We start from the raw sequence: 12,912 nt of genomic DNA on the forward strand, positions 1-12,912 counted from the left end.
ATCAAGGAAATGTAGCAGGGATGTGTCTCTCTAGAAAAGGGAGGAGTATGCATAATAGCGCAGCCTAAGTCGCTCATGCATATGCAACTCCGTATGCACAATGCAACAATCTTCCTCAGCACGGAGTTACCATGACAGGTTACCAAGAGTGGTAATTACTCAATTACCAATGCTGATTGGCAATACGAATCTTGATGCGCTGTGAACATTCCGCCGATATTTGCATCCCCATCCACTCCACTGACGCCTACAGAATTCAAGGCCGGTAAGAGAAGGGCGCGTACGAGGCAGAAGAAAAGAGCCAATCTATTATGTCCACTTCTTGCTATACCTTGTTTATGACGTCTCAACACTACTAAGCCGCCCCCAATATTGTTTACATGCCTGCTATTGGGACGGCGACGACCTGATAACACCGGCTTTCAAATAAGCACAATTTTAAATCAAAAATGGCTTGGACAGCCACGAATTTCATTGCTATTGGCGTGACTTTTATGATGCTTGCAATAATCTCTGTTGCTTTGAGGTTCTGGGCTCGGGCAAATTGCGATACCAAATTTGGTGCCGATGATGTCTTGATTATACCAGCCGCGGTAAGCAAATCCATGAAACCCGTTCAGGCGGCGGACAAAATCGAAATATAACAATATTGCAGATATGTGTGGTAGGTATTGCTGTTACCATGATTATAGGTAGGTAATGGCAGTCGATTGAAGTACGTGCGTGGTCTGTCTAATTCTGATTGTTCAAGGTACACAAATCGGCGAGATGGCACAGCATCAGATGAGCGAATATGATTCCAGTGGGCATCCAATATATATGCAGACTCTAGCTAACTATGAGAAAGTAAGGGGCATTCCACTCTTGCTTCACAGAGACGGACTGGTTGGTGACTTTTTATCTTCTAGTGCAACTACATTCTCCAACTTCTACCATTGGCATCGTTGGGTTTCAGCAAGACTTCCGTCTTATGCTTTTACCGCCGAGTGTTCTTCATTAGCCACCGATTTATGATTGTGAATACAGTCCTAATAGTGGTAGTGGTGCTCTGGGCAGTATCTTTCTTCTTCGCTACGGCATTCCAATGCAGGGACCCTACTACGCTCTGGTCAACTTTTGAGTATGCGAGAACGAACTGTGTCGACACCATACCGTTCTATTACGCCGTTTCAATCAGTGGGTTCATCACCGACATCATGATTTTGGCATCGCCTCTTCCCGTAATATACAGGTTACGACTACCCCTGAAAAGTCGAATTGCCGTGGCAGGAATATTTCTACTAGGGACAGTGTGCGTGCCCCACCCCAGTAGATACCTGGATGAATGTCATGTTATTATTAACAAGAGCAGTGTTTGTGGCGCAGGAATCGCACGATTTGTGACTTTTGTCAATATCGGTCACGGCATATTTGCTAATATAAACGACATCACTTGTAGGACTTCTCCCTCCAAAGATGGTACATCGATAATAGTTAACCATGTATACAGACTTTACAACACCAGTATTTGTTTGGACAGTCATCGAGAGCTCTCTTGCTGTGGTTGGAGCAAATCTCCCACTCCTCCGTTCGATCCCCCTTAAGAGGGCATATATCTCCTACTTTCCCACTGGGTCAAAGAATCGCTTCCAAAGCTCCAGAAAACGCCATTTGCTCGAAAATGGGAATAATAGCTTACCCAGATACGACTATATGGATAAGGGGGCCCCATTGACGGGCCTTTCTGATAATAATACTGAGCTGTCTGGAGCCCCTTGATCACATGCGATCTGGAGTCGTACACCTCCCTCGCCATTATATCTATATTGAAGTATAGACATAGCAGTGGATAGTGCTTCGAGGAGGCTCTAAAGGAATTGTCAAGGTCTACCCTTGGGAGAAACATGAAAAGAGCAAGTATAGAATCACTAATCTGTTATGTTACAAATGGGTTAAACTATACTCTCATGTACACTTTAGAGAATTGAACGATAATATCGCGATCCTGAAAATGTGCCTGCGGATACCCATGTAGCATACCTTCCATTCCTGGAGGAGGATGCAAATAAAGAAAGCTAAAAAAAATAACTGGTGGTCTACAATCAGGCAAAGGTACCGTTCAGCCTCGGGAATAGCTCTTCCGCAGCTCCAAAGTAGATATTCTTCCTCATGGCATCGTCCATGTTGTACACATCAATGAACTTGGTAAAGCTCTGACTGAAAGGGACTGTTGCATGTGGGAAGTCACTACCAAGCAAAACGTGCCCTTCTTTGGCGAACCCAGGAACAATGGAGAGGACCTCCTGACTCCCTGATAGCGCGAGGTCGAAATAAAAGCTTCTTGCCTATTCGATGATATCTTCCGCACTTATCAGAGAGCCGAACTCAGGTAGTGATATCATAGTTCCTCGCTTGACTAACGCCACCAAGTCGTGCGAGCATACGATCTTGACATCTGGGAATTGCCGTAGACGCCCGAGCGCTGTCTCATGTGACCAGTCAAACGCGGGCATTGGCAAGCTGTCGTGGAAGTAAATAGCATTCTTGTTGTTTATAGGATGGACAAACACAACAGCCTTGCGGCTGTAGGTACATCAAAGCAGTTCCAGCATGAGGCAATATAGCTGAGTAATGGTTCCATTGAATGGGAAGAAAGATAGAGTAACCACATATAATACAACAGCATTGACGCTGAATCTAAATTATGGCCCATAGAAGATTGTTGCATGGTTAGGATGCTCCGGTTCTTCCACCTCCAAGGAGTTAACTTATATGGTTAGGGTTAGGGCTTGAAACACTCACATGACCTTCAGTGGGTCAGCACGTCTTGGGAAGAATATGATTGGCTCGCTGTAGTATCATGCCGAGTTCGCTTGACATCAGCAAGGTTTCCTTGACTGCCCAACTCGGCTTAACCTCAATCCTATGTCCATTATTAAGTGTATGCAGTCCTGTCTTCTATAGCTCGCCTTCGGTCTACTGGTTGGATTACGTTCATCTCATGACAGGGACATGCAATATCAGATGGGATGAGCTTCACAAAGTCTCTTATCGCTCACTCGAGATGATGTCATCCTAATCTTGGATCTAAGTTAAATATTGAGTGAAACTGGAGTAGGACTTGTATCTTACTGCCGATCAACACTTGTTGAGTGGTATTTTTAAGGGACAAAATGGGCCAGCTGACAGATTTGCCCGATGAGTTACTCCACGACGTGCTCTCACTTCTCCCCGCGGTAGACCTAGTATCAGTCTCCGCAACTTGTCGAACATTATATCGGCTATCCCAAGATGAGAAGCTATGGCAACGCCTCGTCAACGCCAACATCCCCCACAAGATTGACAAACCTGGCGTTTTTGATACTTTTCGTGACCTTTACTCTGCCCATCATCCATACTGGTTTCTTCCGAGGAACAAGATCTGGTTCTCGGATGGTGAATATACCGGGACATTAATCATCAGCCGCTACGACAATAGGCGTGGAGTAGTCGAAGCTTTTCGACTTGTGGCCGAGTACAGGGAGGAAACGGCTGTTCCGTGGCGGTCTCATCCGGACGTTGAGATTCAACCTTTTAATCCACGATTGCGCCTATGGCTCGATGATCCGGTTATTGAGCTGCGCAACCCTAAGTTGCTGCATTTTCGAGATCGACAGTATTCCCCGGATCAGTTTCGGATGACCATGGTAGGTCAAAATACTAGAGTCTGCAGCTCATTTTCGCTATGTAGGGGAAACCTCGGCAACGCTCCGAAAATCAAAAATGACCTCCTCTGGCCACCTGTCACAATACCCGGTGAGAGGTCGGCTCGTAGACACCACGAACACCTCGTTGACGAGAAATCAAACACATATCAGCAAATTCAGAAGCTTTGTCAAGACCCTGAACGAATTTCTGAAACCAGTTTCTATCTACGGAAATGGCTACATTTCGGCGTAGGGCAGCCGGTTATCCCCAGACAGCCTGTTGATCAGACATATATTTTTGCAACGCTTGATCCGGCATTATATACCCCTACAAAGGATAAACCATTTCAAGGAATATGGGTTGGGGATTACAATTTCCATAAATGTGAATTCCTCTTGTTTCTGCAGAGAGATCCCGGGGAGCCTGCGCCATTGTTGAATAATGCCCGAAGACATTTACGAGCCATGATAGGCGGCGCACGGATTTTTGAGGAGACTAACAATGACGATAATGATGACGGAATTGAAGAAGAAGAACAAGAAGTAGCATTACTCAACGGCCGATTCGAAGACGCCTTTGAGCGCGCCAGTCCACCAGTTACGCAGCCGAGCGATGAAGTCGAAGAATTTAACGGCACCAGATTCCAGGGTCGTTTGGAAGGGATTAAATTAACGGGAGACCCAAACATTCCTCGCGGAGAGATATCGTTTGTGGCAGAAGATATTGGACCCAGGGGGTTGATTGGTGTTTCACAGGATGGGGAGTTTCGTGGTGCAAGAGTTGTGCAGAGTAAGGGACATATTGCATTTCAGCACTATACTGATGGTGAGTACAACTTCAGACAATGCATGGACAACGTGCTAATGATGACTAGACCAATGGGTTAATACGCAACTATTCCTAATTTCGCCGGATTATGTGGCTCAGTACTGGGAACCGATGCGGCATATATCGTTCTTTCGACGTGTGGATATCGATCAATTCACCAAGATATGACGAATATAGTGTTGCATTTACAGCAGGTTGTATGAACAGATATAATCATTAGCGAGGACGTTGCAATAATCTATATCCCAACTCTCGACTTAAACTATTTAATGGTTAATGGCTGTAAGAGTAACAATAACAACGATGCTGCCAATGGCAAATAACCACAATCAACGGCTGTACAAGAGAACCAGGGAAACACGAAGATACAAGACCAAACGCCTAGGTATATAGTTCATAGCGATTTCGTGGGAAAGTAGTAATATGCCAGCGGTCGCCTCATTTCTCTCGGCTTCGATTCGTAGTCATGTATAACGTCTTTCCAGGGAGCTCGGCTCGACCGAATTCCAACTTAAAAGAGGGAGATGCGAAAAGATCTCGTGACCCGACTTTACGTTTAGCCAGGGAAAAGAGGCACCCAGAAAGCTGCCAAAAACAGCAACTAACGTCGTCGCTCAAAGTAGGAGGTCGATCCTAACACGGCAACGGATTGATCCATCACCCATTCTCCGACACCCAAATAACTTTCTATCCATCGTTTGATATCCTTGCTATCGGTAATCTTATCTGCGTTGAGACTGGGGCTGTGCGCTTGAGTCCTAAAGACACCAATCTATCTTTTACTCTCACAATCTGTTTCACTCTTGAGAAAGCAAGGTGAAGAAGGTTAATGGAGCAAAAGGTAGACCGATGTTTGGGGCGGACGTGCGAGAATTAGTACTCTTTCCTTCGTGGTCCATCAAGCCGGGTCGATGTCGTTCAAGGAGAGAGGTTATTTGGAACATACGTAAGGCCAGTAGATCGCTTAATTCCTGCGAGGAAGGCAGAGACTTGATGCTTTGTTAGTTGTCGATGCGCCAGTGGATATCTCTTGCTTGTACATACTCAATACTGCATCAAATGCATAATGTGTCAGACGACCGAGCTGCATAGCTAGGTTAGTGTCGTTCGCTTGCTGTTGCGGAGTTTCGGCAGAGGTACGTACAACCATTTTGACTGTACAGAAGCTGAAGAGGTTCTGGATATGGATGGGTATAACAAGATAATGAGTTTGAAATTGTTCACTCGATGTTCACTGATTTGCAGAGATCATCACATCCAATCGTCGGAGGTGACCCTCGGAAGGCGGTGACGGTCATGGGCAACCAACAGTCTCGAACCATGTGATTTGGATGCCTGAGGTCATGTGACCAGATTGGGATCTGACATATCCCTTATCGATAAGAAGATGAGAGAGCAACCAATCATCAGTTGCACGGCCCTCCCCCCACCATGTTGTTTTTTTTGTTGCAGTCCTGGACTTGGCTTTACGATAAGAGTGTCAATTTGTATGAGCAAGCAGTATGCCAAGGTGGCAACCATGTCTATATATCTGTATAAAAATATTCTTCGGTCAATTGCTTTTGTATATCACCAAGACATATCCCACATAGTTGGGACACCGATTGGGTGATTTGCATCGGCTATAGACGGAGATATCAACCTGATTGGCAGCTGTCGAGATCCAAGCTATAGATGCAAGTTTCATGATCTGATGATCATGATACAGTCTACAGGGTATGTATGAGGCTAGCTGGTTGTAGAGTTGCACAGTCACCGAGTGACCGTACACCGGATTTGGCGGATCAGGAGAGCGGTACAACTATCTACCGTTGGGGACATTGTAATCTTGCATTTAGAGAGCAGTTGTCAGGAGAGAATAACATGATCGTCAATGGATTGAGGAGATATAAAAGTACGATAGTTCATATAAAAAGTCAGAATGCACGATATCAGGAAGAAAATAATCCAAAAGCCTGAGGTATCCAATCGTAAGGGAAAAAAAAAAAGAAAATCTGGCACTAAGCCTATTTGAGCGCCGGACCACTTGCATTTTTGGTAGCGCCCACGCTGGTTCTTTCCCCTCCGCAGCTTGCGACAAATCTTAATACTTTGCTATCTCAACCTCTCTCCCTTGCTTCTTCTTCTTCCTCTTTTTCCTCTTTCTCCTTTCATAATTCATCTCACCTTGCATTCCTCACTCCTGCATTCTTTCTTGGATAGATCGTTTCTGTCCAGGTATTTGCAGCAGTCGTTGATCCCCGCGTCGGAAGTCAGATCTGCTCTTCTGTTCCCCTCTTCAAAAGAGAGTCCCATTCAGCAATGGCTACCAACGCATTCGATCACCTTACCAACCGTATGAAGCTGGAATGGTACTCCCAGCTTAATACCGAGATGGCTCCTGAGGGCAACTACCGTCGCACCTCCATCATTTGCACCATCGGTATGAGCCCATCATGCTTTGGTCTTTTAAGTGATTGCTGCTTCCGATAAGCCCGTACTAAACAACTCTTCCCGCCAGGTCCCAAGACTAACTCCGTCGAGAAGATCAATGAGCTTCGCAAAGGTACCAATCCACCTACTTAAAATTCGTTATAGAAATAATGATGATAGTTTTGGAACGTCATCGCTGACCGAAACAAATATAGCCGGTCTCAATGTTGTTCGCATGAACTTCTCTCACGGCTCATACGAGGTTGGCTATCCGCCCCGTAATTCATCGTATGATCGTACAGTATCTTGTTAACTGTCAATTCCAGTACCACCAATCTGTTATTGACAATGCCCGCGAGGCCGAGCGCACCCAGGCTGGTCGCCCAGTTGCCATTGCTCTTGACACTGTAGGTTCTCAAAAGATGTTGTTGCTCGACATCCTTCTCTAACAATCGATTGATCATCGTATAGAAAGGACCTGAGATCCGTACCGGAAACACAGTCGACGACAAGGACTACCCCATATCTGCTGGAACAGTGTTCAATGTCACCACCGATGAGCAATATGCTACTGCCAGCGACAACAAGAATATGTATGTTTACACTCCAGCATTGACAGTTATTGGAAGAGTAGACGCCGGATCGTTGATCGATGACTAACAAAAGTTGTCCAGGTATGTCGACTACAAGAACATCAGCAAGGTGATCCAACCCGGCAAGCTCATCTATGTCGATGACGGTATCCTCTCTCTCAAAGTCCTCGAAGTCGTCGACGAGAAGACCATCCGCGTCCAGTGCCTGAACAACGGCAACATCTCCTCCCGCAAGGGTGTCAACCTGCCCGGCACTGATGTCGATTTGCCTGCTTTATCCGAGAAGGACAAGAAGGATTTGCTCTTTGGTGTTAAGAACAAGGTCGACATGGTCTTTGCATCTTTCATTCGCCGTGGTGATGATATCAAGGAGATCCGTAAGGTCCTCGGTGAGGAAGGCAAGGAGATTCAGATCATTGCCAAGATTGAGAACCAACAAGGAGTCAACAACTTTGACGAAATTCTTGAAGAAACTGACGGTATCATGGTCGCTCGTGGTGATCTTGGTATCGAAATTCCTGCCCCCAAGGTGTTCATTGCCCAGAAGATGATGATCTCCAAGTGTAACTTGAAGGGCAAGCCTGTCATTTGCGCTACTCAGATGTTGGAGTCCATGACATACAACCCTCGCCCAACTCGTGCCGAAGTCTCTGATGTGGCCAACGCCGTTCTTGACGGTGCTGACTGTGTCATGCTGTCCGGAGAAACTGCCAAGGGTAACTACCCCAACGAGGCCGTTTCCATGATGCACGAGACATGTTTGTTGGCCGAAGTCGCTGTTCCCCATTTCAGCATCTTTGATGAGTTGCGAACCCTTTGCCACCGTCCTGCCGATACCGTCGAGGCTATCGCCATGTCTGCTGTCAGCGCCAGTCTGGAACTAAACGCTGGTGCCATCCTTGTCTTGACCACCAGGTAAGAATATCCCCATATATCGCATCTCGCTTGGTTCAGATAATTGACCTTTCTTTCGTTGAAATAGTGGTAAGACCGCTCGTCTGCTCGCCAAATACCGCCCCGTCTGCCCTATTATCATGATCACGCGTAACGAAGCCGCATCTCGGTATTCCCACCTCTACCGTGGTGTCTACCCATTCTACTTCCCCGAGTCCAAGCCGGACTTCCACGTCAAGATCTGGCAGGAAGATGTGGACCGTCGTTTGAAGTGGGGTATCTCCAACGGTATCAAGCTTGGTGTTATCAAGAAGGGTGCCAGCGTCGTCTGCGTCCAGGGATGGCGCGGTGGTATGGGCCACACCAACACCATTCGTGTGGTTCCTGCCGAAGACGACTTGGGTCTTGAGATCTAAACGCCTTCTTGCCCCAGCTGGTTGGTTTCCTTTGCCATCACTGTAGCGCCGAAAATCGAAAATAAACATGTTCGAACGATTCCAAGGAAACCGTCGAAATAGAGGAGTCATGTAGTTCCGGCGTCATGGACTACTCTTTGTCCATGCCGAAAAAATAGGATGGCACAGGTAATTATGAGCATGATGGAAACTAGCTGCGGCATCGATGACCTGCTCTCGTCTCTTCTCTTCCTGAATACTTTCCGGCAAGAGAGAGTTCAAAAAGAACGAAGCAACATTTGGATATAATTCGCTTTTGTTTCGGATTTCCTTGTCTCTTTTGTCATCATGTTTCATGTCTAGAGGATTTTATGAATTGTTCCTTCCTTTTTGCATGCTCCATCCGTATGTCCGGTTTCTCTTTTGGATAGCTCTCTAGAGTCCATTAGATATTGAATTTCCTGTATAGATAGTGTCAGTACGATCTGGCGATTTTAAAATATATGTGCCTGTGCCAGTTTTTCTTCCCTGGAAATATAAGTTAGTCTTTCCAAAATGCGTCCTTTAGAATCTTTCTTGTTTCTTCCTTTCCTCTCGAATAAAGTGCCAATCCTTAATTCTTTCTTGTCTGTCGAGCCGCGTTGAGAATTTGAGAGGTTTGCGAGGATATCACCAGTTCTCAACTTGGGTCAAACATCAGACCAAACTGTATCCGAAGCCATGGACAAACCTCTGACATGGAAATCTTATAATTAACTATTTAATATTTGGAGCGCACATGTATGGCTATATATATGTGATATTCTGGACCTCCGTTCGGCCATTTTCGAACCGAGGTCCCGAAGAGTGTAACTGGGGACATATGTATGGGGTTTGCTTCCGATATTTGCCGATATCTTAAATATGTAGTTTACTACAACCTATCATGCTCTCACACTACACTAAAGTCGTAGGTCTCAGGTGTTTGCATCCTGCTGACAGGAGGCTCTCTCTAAGCTCTTCCTATCTGTCTTAGGATTAGGGTTATCCTTAAATATCGGTATACCCTAGACCATACGGCCTACCTTTGCTATTAACCTTCAGTAATGCCAACTCTAAACTGGACGCGATGGCGGATAGCTCGTTTGATGACAAACATGACGGCTCTCTTCTGTGCTTGTTCGTCATGAAATATGAGAACCTGCAAGGGGAATCGAAATCGGTTCATTGGTGATATCTAGGTCATGGGTTATCCTCCATCAGAAATATTCATCACCTACGTTATAGCAGCCTTTCGTCAGCCTTCCAAAGTCGTACAGTCCCACATGATCTATTTTCCATTCGGCCCATTTCAGCTGGCCACGAAAGATCAGCCTCGCGTGTCTATACCAATTACGGCCGTAGGCATCGCCTACCTAGGTAATCCTGGTCGTCTGTTGCTGTTAGACCTGGGCGTTTAATTCAATAGTACGAAGGCTGGTGGATGATGTAATATATGTACGGATCGAGCAAATCGAATATACGGTCAAACTTCCAATGTTGGAGCCGCGCACAGTCGCATGCCAGCAAAATGGCTTCTAATGACAGAGAATCAACAGTCGTACCGGGTGCCGAAGTCATTAGACTCCTAGAAGAGATCAAAAAGCTGCTGAAGACCAGAAACCATCAGCTGGAAAGTTCTTCTGTTCCTGCTCTAGAACAGCCCTCTTCTGCATTGAACAAAGCTGTAGAGACATCGGTAAGCCAAGATCAGAGTACTACGTCCGGAGCTCAGCCTTCTGGTAATGACAATAGCACCCAGAGCTCCATTGACATTCTTGGGCTCAAGAATAGTTCGCGCCCTAATGGTCCGGACAGAACCAAGTATTACGAAATTCATCCAGATTCCAGGGTATGTCACCTTTGGGCCGCTTAATACGCTACCCTGTCCCGTAGAAATCAGGGAGCCAAGGCTGACCGCGGGACCGAGTTGGAACTATTGTGATTATCGAAACAACGTTTATTGAATGTTGCTGACATATATTACCGTCAGGGAGACCCATGACCATACACTCCAATGTCGACTTCAATGGGGAGATGGTCGAGGATAGACAGGGTCCCCGGGGAAGGGCTTGCCCTAATTACGTACCCGAATGGGAAATCATTCAAGTTGAGGGAGAGTGGTACCATTTAGACGGGATGAAACTCGACCCAGAAATTGAATTTATGCCTAATTCCGAATTCGAGGAGGAAGAACGGCTGGTCCCATATTCCCTACTGACTTGGCGGGATAAGCCGTGGATTTCTACTCATCTGTCCGGACTGAACGATCAGCGCGAGTATCTGAGTGAGTGTTTGGTGGACCTCCATCATGTTCCCGCTCACACGATAAATTTCTCGTTTGAGAAGCATAGACTGTGTGATTGTGGTAGCCATTCGTTTCATTCGAGGTCATTCTCTGACCACTTTAAAGCGACATAAGCTCTATTTGAGTTACTACAGAAGCACGGCGGGGATTTCGAAGTCAATGATGCCGGTAACATGAAGCATTTCATTAACTATAAATATCAAAGCGATTAAGCCCATTAACAGCAGCGAGAACTGAGGGAGCCACGCGTATTAAGCGAAGCCGCTCTCTATGCGGAAGAGTTTGCACAGTGATTTCTGGGACCTTCATATTGATTGCAGAGGCCGTAGCGAGGCTGCAAACCGTTTCGAATCGGAATGGGGTTCTGTTTAGACTTGGTCCCGACAAGAGGTGGCTAGTGTTTAGTGCCTGGAAATCTGGCAGGCTGTACGGTGCGACTGATGGCGCCTATCTGGAAGAAGTAGCCTTCACAATGTCCTTTTACCCGCCGAATGCCATCCTCCAGGATGGTTCAAACGAACTTTCGACCGCTGCAAGCTATTTTCGGTGCCTCCAAAACCCTGACAGTTACTGGTGTATTATAGTTTTGGCTCCCCCTGTTTTGATGCGGTTGACATTCACAATGAGTCTCAACCGGCGCTGGAATATGGGGGACACTTAGCACCGCTCCGACTGATTACAGTAGCTCTTAAGGATGCTGCACATTCCTGGGAAGGCATTGCAGACCACCTTACTCTCCATATAAACCAGCGCGGGGCCATTTTTGATCCAGACCTGCACGATCGACTGTTATTTGACGACAATATTTTCTCACGGTCGCGGCTATACTTCTGGGCCATTGACAGCTTAGAACTATTCATTCCCAATGGGAGAATTTGGCACTCAAGACATATTTTGCTCCGGATTACGAGGAATGACGATCGGCCTGGCGTATCACACACGATCGATGGACTTCACTTTAAACTCTGTGTACAAAGGGTGGAGAAGCAAGCCTCATGTTTAGTGGCGTTGAAGACTAGGTTAGAGCTATTGCGAGATCAAATCAAGACCCTTCGAGATGGTGTAAGTTGGAAATCTGAACTACCTGGATACTTGGAATCACATATAACTGACTCTGATCCTTATGAAATGTAGCTCTTCAATGCCAATGCGGTCATTGAATCCCGGAGCGCGACGGAACTGGGTCAGAATGTGAAGCTGTCGACGTACGTCAGAATCGTCTACCACCACTAAGTTTCTGCGCGGCGGCCTGGGCCGTAGATTATAGTTCTGACACTGTAGTCTTTATAGTGGTTACTGTCCTCCTGTCAACAGTAACTTATCTGACAGTCTTGAATGCCAACAATCTTGCTCGACTCAGCAAGGGGCTCTACCGGCAGAGCTGCAAAGATATTCTGAGGTCTATGATGAAAGACGACGAATGGGCCACGATGGCAGGAAAATTTGGTCGGTTTCAGCCGGAGCGAGAGGATAATACTCCCTTGCAGTGGTACATTCTCAAATTTCTAGTATCGCAGATGTGGAAACGGATCACAGGGGCTCGGATCAACTACGAAGCAGATGTGCCTGAGTGGAACAAAGTGGTGTCGAACGGAATTACAGCTATTCCCAACTAGGAATTACATACCAGGTATTATCTAGTAGTGCAGTGATTGTTCTCCTTATCAAGAATTTCAATATCTGCTCAATTTTAAAAAACTCTTATTACAGCCACCTAGGGCTTGGTCCACAAACCTAATGCCGAGTACACACCGAGAATGGAAGGAAATCTTGGAGAGGAATGTAGTCCATATTCTGA

At 46.2% G+C, this 12,912-nt stretch overlaps 7 protein-coding genes across 9 annotated transcripts, besides 1 other annotated feature; 5 read left to right on the forward strand and 2 right to left on the reverse strand.

The window, feature by feature from the left end:
- Positions 1–230: 230 nt before the first annotated feature.
- TSTA_014250 lies at positions 231–2,217 on the forward strand. Of its 3 annotated transcripts, XM_002483521.1 has the most exons (6): positions 231–593; positions 656–692; positions 752–846; positions 909–1,291; positions 1,352–1,434; positions 1,490–2,217. In XM_002483521.1, the coding sequence occupies exons 1-6, from the start codon at positions 450–452 to the stop codon at positions 1,756–1,758; spliced, it is 1,011 nt and encodes a 336-aa protein (XP_002483566.1). In that variant the 5' UTR covers positions 231–449; the 3' UTR covers positions 1,759–2,217. The 3 variants fall into 3 exon arrangements, with proteins under 3 accessions (XP_002483566.1, XP_002483567.1, XP_002483568.1); XM_002483522.1 differs by having other exon boundaries at positions 231–692; XM_002483523.1 differs by having other exon boundaries at positions 231–692; positions 909–1,434.
- On the reverse strand, positions 2,082–2,492 carry TSTA_014260 (uncharacterized protein; the record flags this gene model as incomplete). Its single annotated transcript, XM_002483524.1, has 2 exons — positions 2,082–2,290; positions 2,348–2,492. The coding sequence occupies 2 exons, from the start codon at positions 2,490–2,492 to the stop codon at positions 2,082–2,084; spliced, it is 354 nt and encodes a 117-aa protein (XP_002483569.1).
- Positions 2,493–2,906: 414 nt separating this feature from the next.
- Positions 2,907–5,477, forward strand: TSTA_014270 (F-box domain protein). Its single transcript, XM_002483525.1, has 2 exons — positions 2,907–4,491; positions 4,541–5,477. Exons 1-2 carry the CDS (start codon positions 3,153–3,155, stop codon positions 4,660–4,662), a joined length of 1,461 nt encoding a protein of 486 aa, XP_002483570.1. The 5' UTR covers positions 2,907–3,152; the 3' UTR covers positions 4,663–5,477.
- TSTA_014280 (uncharacterized protein) lies at positions 4,933–5,644 on the reverse strand (the record flags this gene model as incomplete). Its single annotated transcript, XM_002483526.1, has 4 exons — positions 4,933–5,042; positions 5,101–5,252; positions 5,441–5,483; positions 5,539–5,644. The coding sequence occupies 4 exons, from the start codon at positions 5,642–5,644 to the stop codon at positions 4,933–4,935; spliced, it is 411 nt and encodes a 136-aa protein (XP_002483571.1).
- Positions 5,645–6,383: 739 nt separating this feature from the next.
- Positions 6,384–9,231, forward strand: TSTA_014290 (pyruvate kinase). The gene is made up of 7 exons (XM_002483527.1): positions 6,384–6,916; positions 6,995–7,039; positions 7,122–7,168; positions 7,233–7,313; positions 7,378–7,499; positions 7,581–8,414; positions 8,482–9,231. The coding sequence occupies exons 1-7, from the start codon at positions 6,796–6,798 to the stop codon at positions 8,807–8,809; spliced, it is 1,578 nt and encodes a 525-aa protein (XP_002483572.1). The 5' UTR covers positions 6,384–6,795; the 3' UTR covers positions 8,810–9,231.
- Positions 6,611–6,637: a microsatellite.
- Positions 9,232–10,337: 1,106 nt separating the features above from the next.
- Positions 10,338–10,751, forward strand: TSTA_014300 (uncharacterized protein; the record flags this gene model as incomplete). Its single annotated transcript, XM_002483528.1, has 2 exons — positions 10,338–10,658; positions 10,710–10,751. The coding sequence occupies 2 exons, from the start codon at positions 10,338–10,340 to the stop codon at positions 10,749–10,751; spliced, it is 363 nt and encodes a 120-aa protein (XP_002483573.1).
- Positions 10,752–10,807: 56 nt separating this feature from the next.
- Positions 10,808–12,730, forward strand: TSTA_014310 (uncharacterized protein; the record flags this gene model as incomplete). The annotated part of the gene is made up of 6 exons (XM_002483529.1): positions 10,808–11,093; positions 11,179–11,282; positions 11,320–11,660; positions 11,699–12,176; positions 12,249–12,319; positions 12,349–12,730. 6 exons carry the CDS (start codon positions 10,808–10,810, stop codon positions 12,728–12,730), a joined length of 1,662 nt encoding a protein of 553 aa, XP_002483574.1.
- Positions 12,731–12,912: the final 182 nt, after the last annotated feature.

Source organism: Talaromyces stipitatus, genomic scaffold (assembly GCF_000003125.1).
Source record: "Talaromyces stipitatus ATCC 10500 scf_1105507295549 genomic scaffold, whole genome shotgun sequence".
NCBI lineage: Eukaryota > Fungi > Ascomycota > Eurotiomycetes > Eurotiales > Trichocomaceae > Talaromyces > Talaromyces stipitatus.

Coding starts and splice junctions, on each gene's coding strand:
- TSTA_014250 (XM_002483521.1), top strand. CDS start 450: ATGGCTTGGACAGCCACGAATTTCATTGCTATTGGCGTGACTTTTATG. Junction 693..751: donor TGCTGTTACCATGATTATAG/GTAGGTAATGGC, acceptor TGATTGTTCAAG/GTACACAAATCGGCGAGATG. Junction 1,435..1,489: donor TAATATAAACGACATCACTT/GTAGGACTTCTC, acceptor CCATGTATACAG/ACTTTACAACACCAGTATTT.
- TSTA_014270 (XM_002483525.1), top strand. CDS start 3,153: ATGGGCCAGCTGACAGATTTGCCCGATGAGTTACTCCACGACGTGCTC. Junction 4,492..4,540: donor ATTTCAGCACTATACTGATG/GTGAGTACAACT, acceptor AATGATGACTAG/ACCAATGGGTTAATACGCAA.
- TSTA_014290 (XM_002483527.1), top strand. CDS start 6,796: ATGGCTACCAACGCATTCGATCACCTTACCAACCGTATGAAGCTGGAA. Junction 7,169..7,232: donor TCTCTCACGGCTCATACGAG/GTTGGCTATCCG, acceptor TGTCAATTCCAG/TACCACCAATCTGTTATTGA. Junction 8,415..8,481: donor ATCCTTGTCTTGACCACCAG/GTAAGAATATCC, acceptor TCGTTGAAATAG/TGGTAAGACCGCTCGTCTGC.